General features: G+C 37.1%; 1 protein-coding gene across 1 annotated transcript in view; it reads left to right on the top strand.

The window, feature by feature from the left end:
* Positions 1-20,128, top strand: part of LOC128543393 (complexin-1) — a 46,852-nt gene extending 26,724 nt beyond the window's left edge. The window contains exons 3-4 of the mRNA XM_053513803.1: positions 14,491-14,666; positions 18,321-20,128. Of these exons, the coding sequence (XP_053369778.1) occupies positions 14,491-14,666; positions 18,321-18,518 (374 nt within the window). The 3' untranslated portion in view covers positions 18,519-20,128. The remainder of the gene's footprint in view (positions 1-14,490; positions 14,667-18,320) is intronic.
* The last annotated feature ends 1,760 nt before the right edge of the window (positions 20,129-21,888 follow it).

The following is a 21,888-nucleotide window of genomic DNA, read 5'->3' as shown; positions in this document are numbered from 1 at the left end:
GTCAGAAGCCTAAAGGCGCTGACTCTAGTGGTTCAAAAAGGGTGTCAACCAACCCTTCTGGCACAATAGCTAGATCCCAAGAAGGGACTGTCGCTCTAGTGGACAGCCTCAACCGTTTAGTTCCTTGAATAAGCGGGCAACTAAAGGGTGCTTTCCACGGAAACCCCATCAGTCAGGACATGACAAGTCGAAATAGCGGCTATGTACATTCAAAGAATACTAGGGCATAAGCCCAAGGTCAATTTTCTTGTAGAAACTCCAGCACTGAAACAATTTGGCAGTGGATTGGGTTAATACACTCCATTTGAGAGCATAAGTTCTTCTAGTGGAGGGAGTCCTAGCACTTAGTATAGTTTCAATTACACTGGCTGGAAGAACAGCCTCTCTTCACTGGTCCCCTTTAGGGGCCAGACGTTAAGGTAGAAGAGCTCGGGCCGAGGATGGAATGTCGTCCCCTGTGCCTAAGACATAAGCTCCCTCCTTACAGGAGAGATATAAGATCTGAACACCACACTGGTCGGCCAACAGGGCGCTATCAATACGAGGCGCAAGCCTTGTTGACGGACCTTCGTCAGGAATTCCGAGAGCAGAGCTACGGAAGGAAATGCATAAGACGCAGTCTGGGCCACGTATGGGCTATAGCGTTCAGACCCAGAGGAGCTGAAGGACTGACTACTTCGGGCTGGGGTTTCCAAACCCCGTGTGTCACAACTTGTCTGGACAGCAAGTCTGCTCTCATATTCATATGCCCTGGAATGTAAATCGTCCTGAGGGACAGGAACTTGTCCTGTGCCCCAAAGCAGAATTTGTTGCGCTAGCTTTTCCCAGAGGCGCAATCCCATGATTGCCACAAACCAATTCTCTGGTTGGATTTGAAAAACAATCATTTTGGCTGTCAACATTTTGATATTTAGCCCACAAAGATGTAAATATGAACGCAACCCCCTGTCTCTCTTGGAAACTAAGAAATACTGACTGTAATAGCGTGATTCTCTGTCTGTCTGGCCCCCTTTTTTCAGCAAAGTCTGTAATCTTAACAGTGCTTTGTATCTAAAGAGACATACTTGGCAGTAGATTCCCTGCTGCCAGTGCTCGGCGGACTGCGAAGCACAGTGAGTCCCGTCCCATCTTCATGAGGGGTTGCTCGGCTCGCCACAATCTCCTTTTGTGCTTCACGCCTGGCGAGAACCGGACCTGATCAGAACCGACCCCTGAGCACGGTGGGGAAGGAGCCTTACAAAAGGCCTGCTCGTGGAGCTTTGCCTCCTGAAACCTAGTGGCAGTGATGTTAACGGCTTAGCTAAAAAAGGCCGGAAGGCGAGATAAGGGCATTAAGGAGGAAGACGCGATACCTGTCCTTGATGTCCGTGAGGTTAGGCCACAGCTGTCTCTCCGTGACGACCATGGCGGCCATAGAACGGCCGATAGCATGGGCCGTCTGCTTGGTGGCACGGAGAAATAAATCTGTGGTTCGGCATAGCTCCGCAAATGCCACATCATCGATAGACCCGCCAGTGCTCAGATCTCTCAGGAGGTCAGCCTGGTATGCCTGGAAGCCATTGTGTACAGGGCAGCACCAGCCTGACCTGCTGCCTGAAAAAGCTTTTCACACCAACGAAGATGTTAGTCTACACGGCTTGGTGGGGAGTGTGGACTTTTCCAGGGAGTATTAGCTCTCAGAAGAGAGATAGCCCGCAAGCGTCTCTTGAATCTGGGGCATCATCATATAAAACCGCGCTTTTCATTTACATTTACATTTAGGCATTTGGCAGTCGCTCTTATCCAGAGCGACTTACAAAAAGTGCTTTAATGTTTACCTAACATTTTATGCTTTTCGCATCAACCATCGTTGAGGCCCCTCTTCCGGCCACCCGACAGAAACCTGTCATCTAACTTTAAGTGTTTGGGGGATTTTATTTTATTTTATTTTATTTTATTTTATTTTATTTATTTATTTTTACGACGAATCGAGGTGTAAGCGTTCGACCATGCGTTACCACCTCTAGAAAACTACTGATACTAAAACTGCGTGCTCTTCCCCCAAACACTGAAAACAGAAAGCGTGGAGATTACCCTCAGCGAGATATTCTTTTACACGGAGGGACAGCACTCGTGTCTAACTCTGCCATCTTTCGGGTGAGTAATAAGACACCTTCTATTTTCGCTTTCTTTTTGCTTTGAAAAAGTGCTTGCACACACGCACACACACAATGTCGGTCCTTGAAGACAAAAAGAGCTGAGGATGTTTCCGGTTCATGCCTATTTATAACCTCCAGGTGCACCTAATCAAGTGACATAACCTGACCGAGGTTACAGTATATATGGCAAAATTTTTGGCGTGTTTGACACATGCTTTAACAACCGGTTGCACGAAGAGTGTTCCCATAGCACTTTCACGCAGCATCAAGTGTAGCTTTTGAAAGGGAACAGTAAGTACCATCATTTATTATCAGCCTTTGTGTGGGACACAAGTTTCAGTCCATATTATAAATGTATGGACAATATTCACTTGAAAATCCTCCATTCATCCTCCCAATCTTTGCATAATTTGTCTTACACTTTGCCTGTTGCAGATATTTCTTAGACATAATTCTAATGGTTTTCTATAAAACAAGTTTTCAGCAGCCGCAGATGTTTTAGGCTTACCCAATCTGCCAACCCTATACTTGTGCTGTCAGCTGTACCTCCCCTAGCAAGGGGTATCATGACTTCTGCCCCAGTTTACCCCCTACTAGCACATGTTGTAGTATCTATTTTTGACCATAAGGTGTAATGCTAAAAGGCCACATGCAACATCCAAGGAGCACTGGCTTTATTAAGATTAGGTGCATTAGATTTACTTTGGAGGAATGCCTGTCAGTGGGCTCAAACTCTGCTTATATACTAAATTACAAACTAAAGGCTTCAGGGTTTTTTTCAGCTTTTGAGTATTTTTGGAATTTGACAAGAATCTAATTGTTTTTTAACAAAATTTTCACACAGGTTTCAATTATTATTGGTTATTTTTTTATATATTTATTTTTATTTCTAAGCAATTTAAATGAAAGTTGAAAGCCTTTAGTTTTTAATATTTTGAATTAAAACTTTCCACATGGCATCCCTCCACTGGTATCATAATTGTAGGTCAGAGATTTGTGTAAGCTTCCACTCACCATGACTGCCAAATTAGGCTCAGTTCCAGCTGCTGTAATTTCCACAATGAAGGCTGGCACTAATTTCACTGCAGTACTGAAAAGTTTCTGCATCTAAATTTATATATGATAATTCTAATATAATATATTAATTAACCTATAGTCTACATTTTCATTTGTGAAATTCCTAGATGTTTGTAAATGAATATATTTCAGTGTAGTATTTTTTCATTCAGTTGAAAGAAAAATGTGTTTCAGTCTTTAAGTCTTAAAAATTCTGTCCCAGTCTATTATTTCTGAAGAGTTCCAGTCTCTACTTTGTGAAGTGGTTCAGTCTGTCAGCTCTGAAGTGTGCTATTTGCATTCGATCACCTCAGTGAGTGACTAAACACTCTGATTAAAGAGGGAGGGCTGGGACTGCTTTCCAAAACTGCCGGCTAAAGAATATTGTCAAAGAAGTATTAGACAGAATCAGCAATGGAGCAGCGAGGTTTAAAAAGTGTCTCCTTTGCAAATAAAAAGCCAATACTTTACCAACATACGTGTGATAATTCATCACTGATGCATGATTGAAAATTTAATTAACTGAAATATGTAAGTGTAATTTGAGTTGTAATACATTTGTTTTTTTAAACCACAAATACACACAATCAGCAGAATCTTTAAAGTTCATAAATAAAAGCAGTAATTTCCTACATTGTTATTAAATTAGAACAAAGTGATCATTTATTTAAAAAAAAGTCTCCTTAGCCTCCAAATTGATATTAATGAACCTTTAAGAGCATCACGTTGTCCTTTGCCTCCGCCTAATCAAATTCCTCTGAAGCCGTGAGCGATATTACCCCCGCCAACACTGATGGACCTGCCTTGCTGTGACAGATGCATTTAAAAAAAGAATATTCAGGATTTTAACCACAAGAGAGAAGAAATTTATAGCATTGCCATAAAATATGCAGGAAATCCCCAGCAGTGCAGCTCTGACCCCTCAGGAGCCTCACGCTGGGAATGGGATTGCCCCAAAATGGCTTTTCACAGATTGTGTGATTAAGTGAAGCCAAACAGATTTCTCCAAACTCGAATAGAGGGTGAGGAGAATGTGGGTGAGTCCCATTTGAATAATGATGTTAGTTATCTGTGGAATCAGATTGACTGTGTGATTGATGGCCAACCCCTGGGTGTCATACAGAGGATGACGCGAGTGATTTTGCACTGAGAAGACAGACAGAGCTGTGGTTAGCCACTGTTGCCACTGATATTGCAGAACTGAGTCTAAGTAAGGTCTCAGGTTACAAGGGGAATAAAAAAAAACAATGAGATTGCTGCTAATTTTGTTACAACAATTTTTAAGTTATAATATCTTTGGCAACTTTACAGCTTGTCACAGTAAAACATTTTCTCCCATTTTTGTAATCTACATAATTTAATTAAATTTAATTCAACATGAAGAAATGAGGAGTGATATATAATATCGAAGACAAGGAAAGTTGGCAAAAGTGAATCTGTCGTAGTGAGGTCTACCTTGCAAGGCATGAGATGTGTTTGTATCTGAATATTTCTGGTATGCTTGGTAATCCGTGGTGATTAGTGTTGTATTTTTTTCATATCCCAGTGAAAAGGTAAGGGTTCCACTCAGATATCATTACTATTGCTGATACAAAAAAAAACAGTGATCTCAGCATAAGTGAGATTTCAAAAATTGAGCATTGAAGTAGTGGAGACAGGAAACATTGGACTCAAAGTCCCAGAATGCAAACCAGGTAAACAGCACAGTTGTACTGAATTACATGATAAACCCAGCTGGAGATGACAAGTATTAAGGTATTAGCATGGTAGTTGCAGCTGTGTAAATTTTTTTTAAAAAGAATCTGCCTGTTTTTTTTTTTTTGTGCATATGACAATGAATACACAAAGGAAACTACACTCTTCCCCATGCATAAGCTTACAGATGGATATAATTTGCTTGAGTTGCTGTGATTGAATCCCTCCCTTGTTGAGAGCTGGCCAGTTTTCTTCTTTTGGGCTCCCGGACACGGATTGCTGTAGCATCACTGGGATTGAAACTCACAATCTTCGCATAATAGGGCAAACACTTTTCTGCTGGACAAGTAGGGAGTTTAAACCATTAAAACTATTAAACCATAATCTTACATTTCTAATAATCTCACTGTAGATATTAAATAACTAAATAATAAGATAAAAGATTAAAGGGTTTAGGGTGATTTGCCAAAATCTAAAAAAAAAAAAAAAAAGTCGAGGATAGCATGAATTAAATGATAAAGGCAGCTCAATGAAAGGCAAATCGCATAATAGGCATTGTTGTGGCTTAATTGTGAGAAAGAGAAAGACAATTACAGCACCAGACAATCTAAACATGCACTATGTAATTTGTAATTGAGCCTAATGGCTAATCAGCATTTCTTGGGTAAAATCAACATTGTAGGCAGCTGTTTAAGACAGCCATTAAAGATTAGTTTCATTGGAATAACCCCTGCGAAATAAGATTGCTAGGTGAATACATAATAGAGGGCATGGGAGCATGTGCACTGTATGCAAATGAAAAGGTTTATCTCATTATATTGTCATTAGAAAGTATTAAATGATTTAGATTATATTATTCAAAATAGTCCAGAAAGTTTTAATTTTTTTTCATACCATTTGTTCTGTGCACACACTAAGCACATGCAAGAGAGAACCTGCCCATTCAAATCCTTAACCGCCCTATTTTGCATTATTTTTTCATGCGGTTTAGCTGACCACAGTACAGTTTTCATGTTTGATCTGTAAAATAAGCCACAGTAGGACCAAATGTGCACTGTGATCCTTTGAAGGAGAGAATACGATACTTTAGGTCACTTTAGATAAATGATACACATGGTTGTAAAGGTTTCTACACTGAGCTCTAACTCTTTTATGAAGAAAATGTCAATTTGAACACTAATGATAAGTGTGTCTTCACGTAGAGAGACACAGCATAATATGTGGATATTTCAGCTGAAAATGGCCAGGTGACTCAATATTTCTTATTCCATTCTCTTTCATCTACACTAGTTCTTTAAAATACTTACACTACACAACCAGTGAAGTGAATGCTAATCTTTACTTTTATTTTTTTTATTACTTTATGAATTTTAAAATACTGGTATTTCTGCTGTAGATGGGCTATTGGTGTTGCCCGACGCTCTGCACGATCTTTAGTATCCAACCAAGTGTATCATTCTGTCCTAGGCGTGACTGTCTCACTTTCTGCACATATGGCTTTCATGCGTTCTCATCTCTAGAGCCAGAAACCAACAGCAGGCATGCAACATGGCTTAAAAAATGGATCACGCAGTAGGTACGAGTGAAATTGACTTGCCTAGTGTGGTGTGACTGATTACTTCCTATAATGTCTGTTAGTTCCTGAGCTTTAGTGCTTGCAAATAAAAAAAAAAAAAAAGGAAAGAACAGCACTCTTCAAAATTCAGGGTGTTTCAAAAGCAGAAAAAATAAAATAAATTATATCTATGTGTGTGTGTGTGTGTGTGTGTGTGTGTGTGCAGAGCAGAATGTTTAGGATTAAAAACAAACCACAGACTTCTTTAAAAAAAAAAAATATATATATATATATATATATATATATATGTATATATATATATATATATATATATTTATAAACTACAGTATAAAAACTTGGCAACTCTTGATAGTTGCATTTTTCCTTTGTACTTTTTATCAACATTTGAATCATGAATTAGAGGTATTCATTTTATGTTGCTTTTATTTAGAATGAAAGAGAATGTTTATCTTGCATTAATATTAATTAACTGGAAAAAAAAACATCTTATAAAGCTTTATCTATTTTTCACCATTTAATATTACTTGTTATATAGTCAACTAAAATCGTGCATCGTGCCCTGAGTCCCCTGGGATATGCTCCAGACTTCCTGTAACCCTGTACAGTATAAGAGATATGAAGAATGGGTGCAAGTAAGTGAGAGATAATAAGATGAATGTGATTTAAACAAAATTCTGTAGTGGCAACAATGGCCCAATCACTATCCAGTAGATACTGTAGCATGAGGTTGGAACTGTAAAATGATATACGCCATAAGAAATGTAATAATCCCAGGCACTGCCATCGGTTCTACATTACCTGCAGTTTGTTTTCTGGCTGTGGATGATAATAATAAAGAAATCTCCCATGACGCTGCTTTTGCTAGTTTATTCAAGTATCCCCTAGAGACATTCAATAAGACAAGCAGTACAGTATATATGTAGTCTAGTATCTGTGGTCACATAAAATACTCATTAAGGCACTATCTGCTGGTCATCTCTATCACTTTGCCTCATTTGACGGATCCCTAACAGGCTAAGGGTGCTGTTTAACACTTAATCATCTGTCCTGAAATACTCCATGGCCTACAAGAGTCAGTGCTGTAATAGGTTCTCCTCCTCATAGTTCTTGTAAAGTTTTTCCTGAGTAACATAAAAAAACATATCTAACAAGGGGCATCCTCACTCACCATATACAGGGTTGCAGTGGGCCTGCAGCTTATCATTCACATATAATGCAATTTGGAAACGCCCATTGGCCTGACCTACATGTCTTTGGAATGTGGAAGAAGACCGGTTTACCCCCACCAAGCACAGGGAAAACATGACCTGCACACAGACCCAAGACGGGAATTGATCCCCTCAACCCTGGAACATCTTATTAATGTTAATTTTATATATATATATATGAATTGACTATAATTATCACAACAAAAGGACATGTACCAATATACATGTCCAGGGATGTCCACATGTATGTTATACATTTTTCTGGAGTAGCAAGAAAACATTCTTGGAATGTTCTGTTAGTGTTGGAAATTGTATACTTTGTACCATTTAATAAAACCCAATAAACTAATGACTTGAGGATGTCCTAGAACCTGAATTTGCTAGACTATTCCTGTGCATATCCGTAAATATGCATGTTTTATTTTGGAAGATATGTTTTTTATTATGGCCTGTTTGACACTATAGACATCTGCCACATGGAAAGATTGGTTGCAGCCATCAGCTGTTGGTCGAAACTAATCAATATTGAGCATATATTAGCCTTATACATAAATTGGATGATTAGGGCTCTCCTTTGAGGATGCTTATCGACCTTCAGGTATGATGTGATAGCTGTAGCATCTTGTGGGTTAGTATATTGTGCTCGCACATGACCAAGAAGAACTGGAAATACAGTAAGTACAGTGTAAGGGATGGGCTATATGTGGCAAAAAAGAAAGAAAGATGGCTTTAGTGACACATTTAAATGAAAATGGCAAGTAAAAAGATGACAGATAGACATACATTTCCTACGGATGAGGTCTTAAGAAAAGCTGCGACCTGTTTGACCTTCCATATTGCATCCAATTTTTAGCAGATTTATAACCAAGATGCGATATCAAGAGTAGAAAGGAAAGCTCAACTATGATTGTGTGCAACTATGGGTGTGCTGCAGACTGTTGGATACAGTGTGGTTTATTTTCTTCAAAGAGGGAGGTTGATGTCTCTGTGGGAGGGCAAGGTGGGGCGCTAGGCTCTGCTCCATGAGCAGGTGTCACTAAATGACAGATGGGGAAGACAGAACACAGAGTCCTTGAGCGATCCCGCAGCTCCACATGCATGTCTCGGCTCCACAGGGATTCCACTGCACCTTTCAGTGTCCTTCAGTGCACAGCCACAACCTTCAATCATACACACGCACGTACACACACACACACACACACACACACACACACACACACACACACACACACACACACAATTAAAGATCCACAATCCTGCAGACACATATCATCTTGGAATGCATAGACACAATTGCAAGCAAAGAAGTGTTCATCAATGTATACTTTTTTTTATTGCGCTTACACACGCTCACACAGAGTGGCACAGTTTGTTCTTCTCCACCCACACTCGCACACTGGGAGGGCACACACACACACACACACACACACAGTCTCAAGAACATGCAAGCCGTTGAGCATACCAGTTCTATCACTTTCTCACTTTCATCCTTTCGCACACTGTCACATGCATTGAAGCTTTTTACATAATGCAGGCCATTTTAAGTTACAGTCAGGCCTCTTTCAAAATGGAGCATCTTTTTCTCTCATCTAGCTATTAGAGTCTTGATAGATGGACCTGCATCATCCTGTAAAGAACCCCCCTAAAGTTTGACAGTATGCACACACAGATCAATAAGTGTTACTAAGATTCAGAATAAAGAAAACCTTCCAAGAATTGAAGCTTCAGCTAAGTTGGTATAGAATACATTCAGTTACAGTGGGGCATGTAGTAATGAACAATTAATTAGATGAAAATACAAGTCCGGTTTCTCTTAACACCATTTAAAGCAGGTAAAGGAAACAAATTGCTGAGAAATTTAGGCATGAAAGAGGCTTCTCTGGGTTGTTCTCTGGCTATGAGTTGTTTGAACAATATTTAATAATAAAATTGTGTTCCCTAAGATGGACTGGGATAAATTCTCCTGTTTTGCTTCTGTGATGCATGCTTCACACCCACTTCCACCCTGACCAGGATAAGGACATTACTTAAGATGCCTGAAATTAATAATGAATTTCTCTACATTGTATTTTCACATAAAATAAGTGTTAGGAAAAAGCTTTTATTTATCACTCACACATTACATTCTTTTCCTCGCATATCACAGACTGCAGGGTCGGCTGAGATACAACATCGCTTGAGCAGACTGGCCTAAACTGCTGACCCTCTGATCAGTAACTTAGAGCCTTATCTCATTGATCTACCACTGTATAACCAGTACGAAATTACCCAGCCGTCATCTAGTGCAAAACAGTATTTCTGTTCTCGCAGTTGTACTGTCCCTATACACAAACAAATCATCTATAGTAGTGCAGTGGTGTCTCTTTTCCAGCTGTTGATCACATTAATACAGTCACAGCCATGCAACATAAGCCATAGTAATATCTCTGTAATCCTATAAAACATACAGCGTCTGCAGTTTTTTTCAGTTTCAGGAGTTTTATAGTACAGTGCCAGATGCCAGAGGCAGTTATGATGTGATAAAATGTTTAATTGCATTAAAATCTTCTGCATATTATCAAGTCCAGGTATATGGTATGTCCTGATGCTAATTAACCATAATTTGTACAGCATCTACCTGATAGAATTTCATCACGTACCTCATATCTGTGAATATGCAAAATTGGCAAATCTCTGCTGCACTGCCTGCATTTGTATATTAAATCGTGTTTTTTTTTTTCATGATGTAATAATCCGTGCCTGTCACTTGTTCAGCATACATTAAAGTTCTCCAAAGGGATTTTTAGCTTCTTCATATCTTAAAAATCATCAAAATGTCTTTCAGTAAGACCTCACACACAAATCAATTTCTCTCAACACATTTAAAGCATCTGTCAGTTACCCATCTGTGTTAAATGCTGTACAGTTACCAAAGCAATCCCAGCTTTTTTAGGTTTAAGCCAGCTAGCGGCTTGCTCTAAACAGATCACAGGGTGATCTCACTGTGCCTGGCTGAACCACTTGCTGAGTTCCTGCACAGTTGGCAGCACAGATCTCCGCTGCAGTGTCGCAAAGACTTCTGGGACACAGCTGTCTCATTTGGCGGCATGGCAACTCTGTCACGATCACTTGAGCTAATTAGCCTTAAGAGCTCAGATTAGCAGCACTGCACGGTGGAGAGATAGCGATGCAGGAGAAAACAGCCTTAATTAAAAACAGATAATGAAACACGTAGGAGCTCAGACAGGAGAAAACTCCAGTGCGAATGTAATCGTCAGTAATGCAAGTAAGCACAGAGATGTATTGCAAATCGCACACACACACACACACACACACACACACATTTATGTGTATGAAGGGATTTTCCTCATTAACCAGTTGCTTGATGAAGCTTAGACAAGAGCAAAATAGAAAGTGGTAACAGTTTTTGCCTTATCATATATACTCAAACTCTATGATGCAAGATTATCCAAGCAACACTTCATCTGATGACTGTCCTCAGGCAAAATTCTGTCCCCAGGCAATATGCACCATAGAATATTGGCAATTCAGTCCCTAAGGTTGCTATTGGCATTCAGCACAGTACTCATTACAACAATCCAATAACGTAAAAAAACAACCTAATATAATGTCACTCAGGATTTGAGGATGCTAGTATTTGTGTCAAACTGCTCCAAAAACAGACTTAATTTTCTTTTATAGACTTCACTATTTCTTTCATACATGTCCTCATATTCACCAATTGCCCAATGATTTTCAATATTTGTCCAGCACACTAGTCTGGCTAGTATAAAACAATATATCAGTCCTCATAAACATACTTTCTTGTAACTGTATTTCTTAAAGTGTTTTTTTTTTTTTTTTTCAGTTAGACTACGTCAGTTTCCCAAAACCATGAGTATCTTATCAATTAAAGAATGACATTTATTACATTTGCTCTATAATGGGCCTTCTCAAATTTAATATTTAAAGGTCAGAATCTGATTTCTATTCAAGGTTAAATGTCCAGTAAGAGTGGTTATAACTCGTTTATAATTTACAAGCAATATACACTCACATTTAAGGCAGTCTGAGAAAAAATACATTGAAACCAAGTGGAAAAAAAGCTGCTGTTTGGCTGCAATTGAATGTTTAAACTAAAGCAACTCTAAAGCGGCATACATTTATGTGCATAAGAAACCTTATTTATACCTAATTTGCCTGCAAATTGTTGCTTGCGAACCTAAAGCTCTAACTTTTAACGTACAAATATATTTATTGTGTTTTTTAATTAATGGATTTTTATGCATAAACAAACTAAATAAGCAAAGTTTATTTATTTTCATGCCCAAATAATGCCTGAACTGATTAAACAAACTGACCTTAAAGCACAACACAAGACACTGTAATATTAAAATGATTTTGAAGTAAAAATTACATACTACTCCAAGAACACGTGGAAAATGTCAGCCATTAAGTGTGGACAAGCGCACTCCATCCTTCAAGCATGAAGAAAACAGAGAATTTTACCACCTGATCTGGGAGCACATAAAGAGTGAAGCTGATTGGTTGATTCCTGTGCTATGGGCTTGGAGCATTCTAAAAAAGTTTTGCATCTCGCTGAGACGTAGTTAAAATAACAAAAATACACTGACCTGTTCTTTGCACATTTGACTCGTGACATCCTCACCACACATTGGATGTATTGTACACTGACAGAAGTTCACAGATCATGAAGTTAATCGTTAGCTAACTCGTTAATTTTGAACGGGTGTCTGTTTTAAACCCCTTAAACTCTGTGGCATAAAACACCATACGCTTACTGGCTGTCAACATTGCCATGACAATGATGTGAAAGAAGGAACCAATTACACTTAGCCTTAGCCTTGTTTTATAGTTATGTTCATTCTTGAGGAACATCAATGAAACAAAATATTTCCCTATATCAATTATTTTTTATTCTGAAATAAAAAAAAACACACACAGCTTGTCCTTTTACCAAGAAACCACCAAGTCCTCTGCCCAAAAGAGTTTCTCCTGTCCATAAAATGGACATCACTGACATCTGCTGACACTGAGCACCCTTTCCAAAAATATGCTTCTGTTTATGTGGAGTGTCCACATATAAAATCTCGGTTTGCCATTATTATGGAAACAATAAAGAGCACATTTCTTGGCGCTCCTATTAGAGGCATGGTTTTACAGAAAATTAATTGATACATTCTAACCAGTCAGAGTTGACGCCTTTAGGAACTAGTGAAAATCATTATCATAGTGATGTCTTTTATCCAGTTAGTCATCCCAAAACTGTGCTATTAACCAAAGCATTTTCTACAGTATAGCTGTATTGAAAAAAACAACAACATAAAACTCTTCAGATGCTATACGTTTTATAAATTACAATAATGAAAGACATTATTAATCAAATGTAGAAAATGCTTTGGTTAATAGCACAGTATTGTGATTTACAATAATTTATAAAACGCATAGCATCTGAAGAGTTTTTTTTTTTTTCAATACAGCTATACTGTAGGAAATGGCAGTGGCCATGATATCATAAACACATACCTCATTGAAATGCAGCATATATGTCCTAACTCTGTTGAAGCACTTGAAGAAGTCTGCTCTGACATGTTTGCTGTAACTGTATACTGTAATGATTTATAATTCAACTTATAGATGACAGATTCCATTTCAACTCTTCTTCCTTGTTTCGTTTTCCTTTGCTAGTTTTCTCTCTGGCTTGCTCATTAGGTGTCTAAATCCTATGCTGTGACAATAAACAACTATACAATTTGAATTAAATTGCTTCAAACATTCAAACATTCTAACTCACAGTTATTTCTATTTACAGTTTCAGTTAATACCAAGCATGGATGGGCATGTTCTTATCACTCCCTCCAAAGGGGAGTGAGTTATCTAGTTTATGAGGATTGGAAAATAAACAAATGTATTAAAATAGGCTAATATCCCCAGAAAGGATTTTAACAAAATTGTTCTGTTATTCTGAGAGCCATCTGGCATTCTTCCATACACTGCTGTGGTGTACCTGAGAATGATCTCAGAGGGAAACCTTAGCCATCTCTATACTGATGCATAATGAAGATGCTGCCCAATATAAAAGGCATGTTCTTCCTCCTAGTTCTTGCCACAGTCATCAGCTTCCATTATCCTTATTGGATGTAAAATTGTCAAAGGGTGTTAAGATCTTGTTTTGAATTATTTTTAATAAGTTGCTAATTAGTACCAGTTGATAAAATTATGTTAATAATTGGTTTGATGCTGCTTGCTGCATTATGCATGTTAACATCAAATACATTGATTGTGAGCTGTGAAAAATTAAACTGCATCTTCTGTTTATACAAAAAATATGTTCTGTCATGTACAATATACTGTACAGCATTGAGTTAAGAACTGAAAATGGCAGGCGATTTGGTCACAGCCTATAAAGACTAGATGTTCTGCTAATGCAGTCCAAGCATCAGTAGAGCCCTACACTGAAACACATACAGCTGCTGCTAATGTGCACATCCAGAGACGTTAACAAGCACTGGCTGTGTCTGTGATGAATAGATGGTTGAGATAATCAAAACTTATTATCTGCATGGTCTACATCATGCAGTCTCTCACTGTGTTGAACATTGTACTGTTCTGACCCATTGTCCCTTCTGTCCCACCGTTGCATTGAAATAGACAGAAGCTTCCACAGTGGGGAAGATATAAAATACACTATAAGCTTGTATTAGCTTGGTACTTCTTTTTTTCTTCTTCTTCTTTTTTCATATTAAAACAAATTCACAAGGTGATGCATTGCATTGTAATATATTGTCATCTGAAGTCTTTTTTCCTCCTTTGTTAGGGGCGACCAAAGACATGGGCAAAATGCTCGGGGACAAGGAAGAGAAGGACCCTGATGCTGAAAAAAAGGAGGAGGAAAGACAAGAGGCTCTGCGACAGCAAGAGGAAGAGAGGAAGGCTAAATATGCAAAAATGGAAGCAGAGAGGGAATCAATCCGACAGGGCATCAGGGATAAGGTAAGAGCCAAAAGGAAGTCATTACAAGTGTACAGTTTGTTGCAGATGAAAGGTGACAATAATTTCAATAATTTGATTTAATATTTTTTGGGATCATTTTAGGCAGTAGCTGAGATAGTTTAATTATTATAGTTTAATTATTATTAATAATTATTTACATACTGTAATAAAGTTCAGTTCATTTTATATATGATCTATCATGGCCTCATGGTTTTCAGCACAGTGTTACTCAGACCTATAAATATGTTTGTGTTGCTAAAGAGAGACATGCGCTGAGGTAAGCATACAAATATTTGCTGAGTTTTAGTCTGTGTATCAGGAAAAAAGGAGCAGGGGATGCTTGTGTTGATTTAGAGAAGGGTGAATAGTTACAGGTTTGACTTGCTGGGCAAAGAGAAGGATTGTCCTTGACCTCTCTTACAAAACTTTGACACAGGCTCTCACAAAATTGTAAATTTAATGGCATTGTAGGCAGACTGACGATTTGATCCGATTTGATTTTTTGGCATAATGATTTGCATTAAATTGATTTTTTTTTTTTTGTCTGATTTGCCTCAGGCTGCTATATTTCTTACAGGCTTTAAGGATTTAAAAAATATATTAAATACTGTGCATATTTTGGTATTAAATTTTTAAATGTCATGTCTTATACAAAGTAATTATCTTTTATTCCACTAAATCTTCTGTGCCACTCTCCAGTTCAGTAGGTGTGGTATTGCATCAAACTCCAATAAACTTTAGGGTAGAAGAAGAAACTAGGTTGCATTTTCCATATTTTAACAATTTAATCAATTTTAGAGACTTTACCTTCTTTTTTAAATTGTGCATTAATTCTGAATTGCAAAATGACTGATTAACACAACTGATCAACAAAAGACTAATTAAATTGTGTAACAAATTTAAATAACACTGCTCTAATGCAGATGCACTTGAGTGTCAATTATCATAAAGTCTCTATCTATCTATCTATCTATCTATCTATCTGTCTGTCTGTCTGTCTTTTCACTCTCTAGCCAAAAAACACACACCTGGATTTAATTACTCCAATAATTAATATGTTTCATCTGCAACCAGTTAACTGATGCAGTGAGTAGCATCTCATTTCTTAAACAACCATCTCAGAAGACATATTCTTTGGTCGAGGTATTACTCTGTTTTAGAAGTGTCAAATTATTGTCCTGCATCAAGAAAAAAAATCTAAGGAGATGGACTGTGAAGCATTGAAAAAAATGTCATGTGGTCTGATGAGTCCAGATTTACCTGCTCCAGAGTACCCTGTTCCATTATGCCTAGTGCCTACCAAACATGCATGTTGTGCAGGGTTATGATCTTACTAATTGACCAGGTTTTTCACCAATGGATTTTTTTCGTCCCTAAAGGCACGGGCAGATTCCAAGATGACAATGCAGAACTCATCTGGCTCAAATTATAAAAGAGTACTGAATTAATACTTTTGCAAGGCATTGTATTTGGCCATATAGTGTACTGTAGTTTGGTAACTTGTATCAGATTTATGTCACTCAAAAATACTTGCAAATTTTAGGAGAAAAAACGTAAAACAGATAAAAGAGCAAGAACAGTAAAACACTAAGAGACAATTTCTTTTTTTACAATGCTAAATAGGATTTCCAATGTGTGCCAACAGGTCGTCTCCCTACTTTAAATAAATGTGCACTCTTAACACATGTCTAAGTCCCATTAACACACTTTTCAAAGTGGTGACTTTTATTGCAGGTTGGAAGCAGTGCATAATCAATAAAAGGCTTTGAAATGATTGTTGCTTTAATGCTATTAGTTTGATCTGGTAGAATAACTTACTGTAACAGCATTTGTTAAGTGGTGAGGATTTTGTTAGGTTATGTTGGTTTTTTGAGCTAATAGACAACGTGCATGGAAGCATAAAATGGTGAATCATTTCCTACTGTGAGCTAACAGAGTTTGATTAGAACAGATACATTTATATGTTAAGCCCCGTAGTGTGCATTTAGAGAATAAAGAAAGGCATTTCGTTGACTCACCCCATGGGTCTAATTTGTCACAAGGAGTCTGACTGTATTCTGACATTTTCTGAAGACGTGACTGAAATATTGAGGAAGCTCCACGTTTGCTGAACTTTATGGTTTGGCAGGTATCTGCTTTAATGTAACCCTCGAGAGCTTAAAAGTCAAGGCTCATCCCCTACAATATTCATGGTAAGGCGATTATTAGACCAGTGAACATAGAATTGTTAGTAATTCCTAGCAGAAGAGTCACTGATAGGAAATGTGTGCATCTTTTATCAATATTTAATGAGTCAAAAGAGGGTCATCAGACACCATTAAGGAAATCAGACACCAATTAGGAAAGACACCCAATGCTGATATATCAGTTTAAGAAAAAAAAAACATTTAAAACTTGAAATACTACACAATCTAGACATGCAAAATATATGACCTGATATATATATATATATATATATATATATATATATATATTTTTTTTTTTTTTTTTTAATGTTCCAAAATAAGCCAAGTAACAAAATTATTTAAATGCATGATCTCAGCTCTCATGTTACTCTTTTTAAAAAATCTATATCCAAAAAATGCCTAAAAGAAATCAACATTAACACCCAAGGCAAGCCATTTTCTCATTTTAAGCCACTGATTCATGGAGACCAAGTGGAACATTTGCCATCTAAAACACATGTACAATAAAGGACCTTCCCTGCCAGTATTTGGCACAGCATTTAATCAGAATATTTATTTTAAATGAACAAATGCATGTAGTATAAATTAATTTCTGTGAACCGCTAAGCTAATTGTCAGAACACTGGAGGAATTGAGCTGCTTTGCCAAGTGGCAGTCTGCCAATATTATGAGCTTATAGTCATGGACATATTGTCACAGGCTTTGGTTATGGGCTTGGAGTCACAGCCTTACAATCATGGTCTTATAGTTATAGACACTAAGTTATGCATTATCACCTATGGACATACACGTAACACTTCCAAATTATATATGTCAGTTGTTTAAGCCAGTAGTTCTCAAAGCAAGGATCCAGAAACAAGTTCTGTTTGTACCGTTCTGTAAGGTACTCTATGTGAAGGAAAGCATTAACATCTCAGCATCATCAAAGCTACTCAATGTATTATTTTGCTCTTATTGATATTATGTTTAATGAGTGGCTTAAATTAAAGGGGGTTAATCCAAAAATCAAACAATCTAAAAACAATAATTTTATATAAATATTGTCGACTTGGACCTTATTAATTGAGTTGGTGAAAAGCCTGGGGAGAAAAACACAATTACTTCAATAAATTACTGTTTGAATATAGATAATAAGCCTAATAATTTAATTGTTCAATTATGCTCATGAAATAAATCTGTTTCCTAAATAATATCCTAGTTGACCCCTGAGGGACAGTGGTAGCTCAGTGGTTCGACATAAAACTACTACATTAGTACCACCACCGAGCTACCACTGTTTGACCTGTGAGCAAGGCCTGTTAACTGCTCAGATATATACTGAGATCAATGAAAGTTGTTTTGGATAAGGTTGTCCTCCAAATGCCATAAATGTAAATGAGAACTGGTGAATTTTTATGTTATATGTCAGACTGCATGAATGAATTTAGACAGTTCTAAGTATTGTTATTGTTGTGTGTTTCATGTTTAGTATGGAATAAAGAAAAAGGAGGAGAAGGAGGCTGAGGCTCAGGCTGCCATGGAGCAGGCATCTGAAGGCAGTCTGACTCGCCCGAAGAAAGCTGTGCCCACCGGCTGTGGTGATGACGAGGATGAAGAAGAAAGTATTGTGGACACAGTCATGAAGTTCCTCCCAGGTCCTCTTGTAGACATGTTCAATAAGAAGTAACACAATCATCCATGTGTTGTTATTAAACCTGCCATAAATGCCATAACCTTCACAACACCACCCTCTCTTCACTCATTAGATCCAAAGTCAATGGACTCTGTGAACATGCCATGACTGTAGTCTTTAATTTGGAGTGTTGGATCCAGAAATCATGCCTAAAATTGTGCACTAAAATTGTATATATATATATATATATATATATATATATATATAAATATATACACCTTTTCAAATTAAAGATACATTTAATGGCAGAGTCCAGGGTCTGGAACAACACTAATTACCCAAGCCACCACATTTTTCATTTGTAAATAGCTTATAAAAAGACTATATATGAATACAAGAATATATCAATATATACACAATTACTAAGAGTAAAAGCCATAATTTTTCCTTGGAGAAAGTCCTCCAAACCATATTGTATTTTTGATTAAAGTTTGCTGTTCTGTTAAAGATATTATTATTAAATTCATGTGGTAGAAGTGTATAATTGTATGTAAAGCACCATAATACCATTTATCATAACATTTAATTATTTGAAACCATTGTAAATGACTGGAAGTCCTGGAACATGGAAATAAGCAAAGGGAAAAAAAAACATCTTTTTTAAGCATGAAAATTATGTGAATGCACTGTATACCATTTTGTTTGACTTTTTAGATGAAATACATTGATACTTAAGGCAATAACTCTGTTTTTTTCATTTTGTTGACTTATACATGCTACCATATGTACGTAAAGCTCTTCCATTAGAAATACAGTACATCCCTTGCTCATAAACTCATTGTACCACTCTCTAAGTGTGTTAACATGAATACAGGCATGCTAATGTAGTCATGATGAGTGAAAGTATAGAGCTAGGCACTATATCAAATAAAAATAGCTTAGCTTAGCACCTACTGTAAAACACAAGGACGACATTGAGCACACACTATTAAAATTGGACCAATAGGGCTCTATATAATATATATATATATATATATATATATATATATATATATATATATATATATATATATAAAACCATCTATGTAATCTTCATTGTCATTACTGTATAATAATGAACATAGTGATTAGGTGTTTACATATTTGTTTCTACGCATAACTCGGTTGTGCGTCCACTTTAAGTGAGCAGACAGTGACAACAGTGCAATATTTGTTTTTGAATGAAGATGTCCTGTGTCCGTTGGTTAATTACGGGAATCTCGTCCCAGATCAGCAATAACAGACAATCTTCATCGTTGTGTATTTAAAACTTAATAATTAATTCAAGAATGTAAGTGTACAGATGCTGTGTCGTCTAACTAGTGTCAGTCAAAATAAAGACTTGAGATGAAGCAAAATTATATCTTGCAGAAGAAAGTAGGGAGTGGAGAATTTCTTTTTATTTGTCAGTGTGAGTTTTAGCATGGGCTTAAAACCGCATTTGGTTTTCTGAGCCTTGCTCTTACAATGTTGCCTCAGCCTGTGTTTGTAAAATTCTTTGCAACTGTATTTAAGTTGTTGTTTGTCAGTGTTGTTGTGGTGATGTATTCGTAGTAACTAATTAGAAGGAAAACAATGGGTCTGCGTTTCTCGATCGTGAGAGATCAGATATCAGGGATGACCGATGTTGGAGTATTGTGACACTTTCTTTAACCTTAAAAGTAAAAAAAAAGTTTAGTGGCTTTGTATAATGTATGAAACCAAGCTTACATTACAAATATTTAATACTCATGATGTTTGTATTACATTATATCACAACTGTGTACTATTATATATTCAGGTAAAATCATCAGTTGCACACAGTTCAAATTTGTAGTGCATGACATTTCGAGGGAAATGTAGTTAGCTGTCAGCTGCCACTGGAGTGTTTTAAACATTCCAAATATTCCGAACATTCCATCTAGCCTATGTTAATTTCCCTTTTTTTTTTTACTTACAGTATATGTGGCTCTTGAAGCATAGATGCATTTACATAGGAAAAATTACATCTAATTTAAATGCAGCTATTACTGTGCTGTGGCTCCAATAATAGAGATCACATCGTACTAAAGCCTACAAAGTAATCTCTATAGCTATCTGTCCTGCCATGTACTAATGAGAGCAACAAATATATAGGATTTTACTGTGTTAACAATTTAGAGTCGAGTTTAACCAAACTAGTGAGCTGTTACACTGCTTAATTATGTGAAATGATTCCATATAGAAAACTCTCTTGTTCACAAGGAATTCGTATAACATAAAAGACTGAGGTCTACAGTACAACATGTTTTTTTTCAATATGTATAGGAGCTGCCTTCAACTTTAGTCCTTGTCGGTTGTGACATTGTGTCCTGTGAGACGATTAGTAACATACAGTGGGAACACTGCCCGAAAAGCTCCATCGAGCATCGCTCATTCACATTGCCCATCTCCTTCACGTCTATGTTTTCCTAAACCAAAGATTGGGCTTGTTTGTGACAGAATGTGTTCATGTGAAATGGTTTACATCTTTAAGTTATTTTTCCATTCTCTAATGCACCACATTATCAAGCTTTATAATTCTACTTTGAGTCCTTCTGTTACTTCATTTTTTACAGTTTGTTTATCTATATTTGCCTTCACTGCAGATAAGCTCCTGTCCTGAATGTAACTCAATTTTCATTTTAAAGTTCTTACATTTGTTTTGACATCCATGATAAACAGTATGTTTCTGATAACACCATAGGGGCTGAATCCTTAGATACCCCTTAAGTGATCTGTGACCAACAGATATTTGTCAAAATGCTGCCCAAGGCATGCCCACACCCACCCCATTCCCAATTAACCATTCATACAGTACACACACACACACAGTACACTCATCTACATGCTCACACTTTTCATACACAAGCTTCCACTAGTCCTCACCTTTTAGCGAGTCCTTTTCATTCAGATGTTCACAGCATCGAAAAACTGCCTGACAGAAATCTATGAGCTGTTCCATTCTTGTGACTTGAATGTAAACGTGTTGTTTCTCTGCATTGTCCTTATCTGTGTCCTCTGTGCTGATACAAGATAAACGATTCTTACTGTGGTTTTTATGTCTGTAACCTCTTCCTGTTCTTGTCTTTCTGGTGTTGTATTTTTAAGAAGAATCTGTTCCTTCCCTTTTTTGTGTGCATTCTTTTGTAACTGTGGGAAAGAAAACTTTTGCTCACCTCTTCTCCCTCTCTCCTTTTCTTCTCTTTCTCTTCATTGGCAAATTGTATGCATGCATATGGTGTGCGCTGTAGGCAAGGTTGTTAAAGATACTTCTGTATGTCTCCTGTGCTCCTAAACGCTTTACCTGTTAGCCCCACTGCATGCCCATTTTAGACTGATTTAACACTGTACCACTCCCCCTAAAATGGAATCACCACACACTGAG

The sequence above is a fragment of the Clarias gariepinus genome, chromosome 2 (assembly GCF_024256425.1).
Source record: "Clarias gariepinus isolate MV-2021 ecotype Netherlands chromosome 2, CGAR_prim_01v2, whole genome shotgun sequence".
In the NCBI taxonomy this organism is placed as follows: Eukaryota; Metazoa; Chordata; class Actinopteri; order Siluriformes; family Clariidae; genus Clarias; species Clarias gariepinus.
This window is presented reverse-complemented; position numbering and strand designations above follow the sequence as displayed.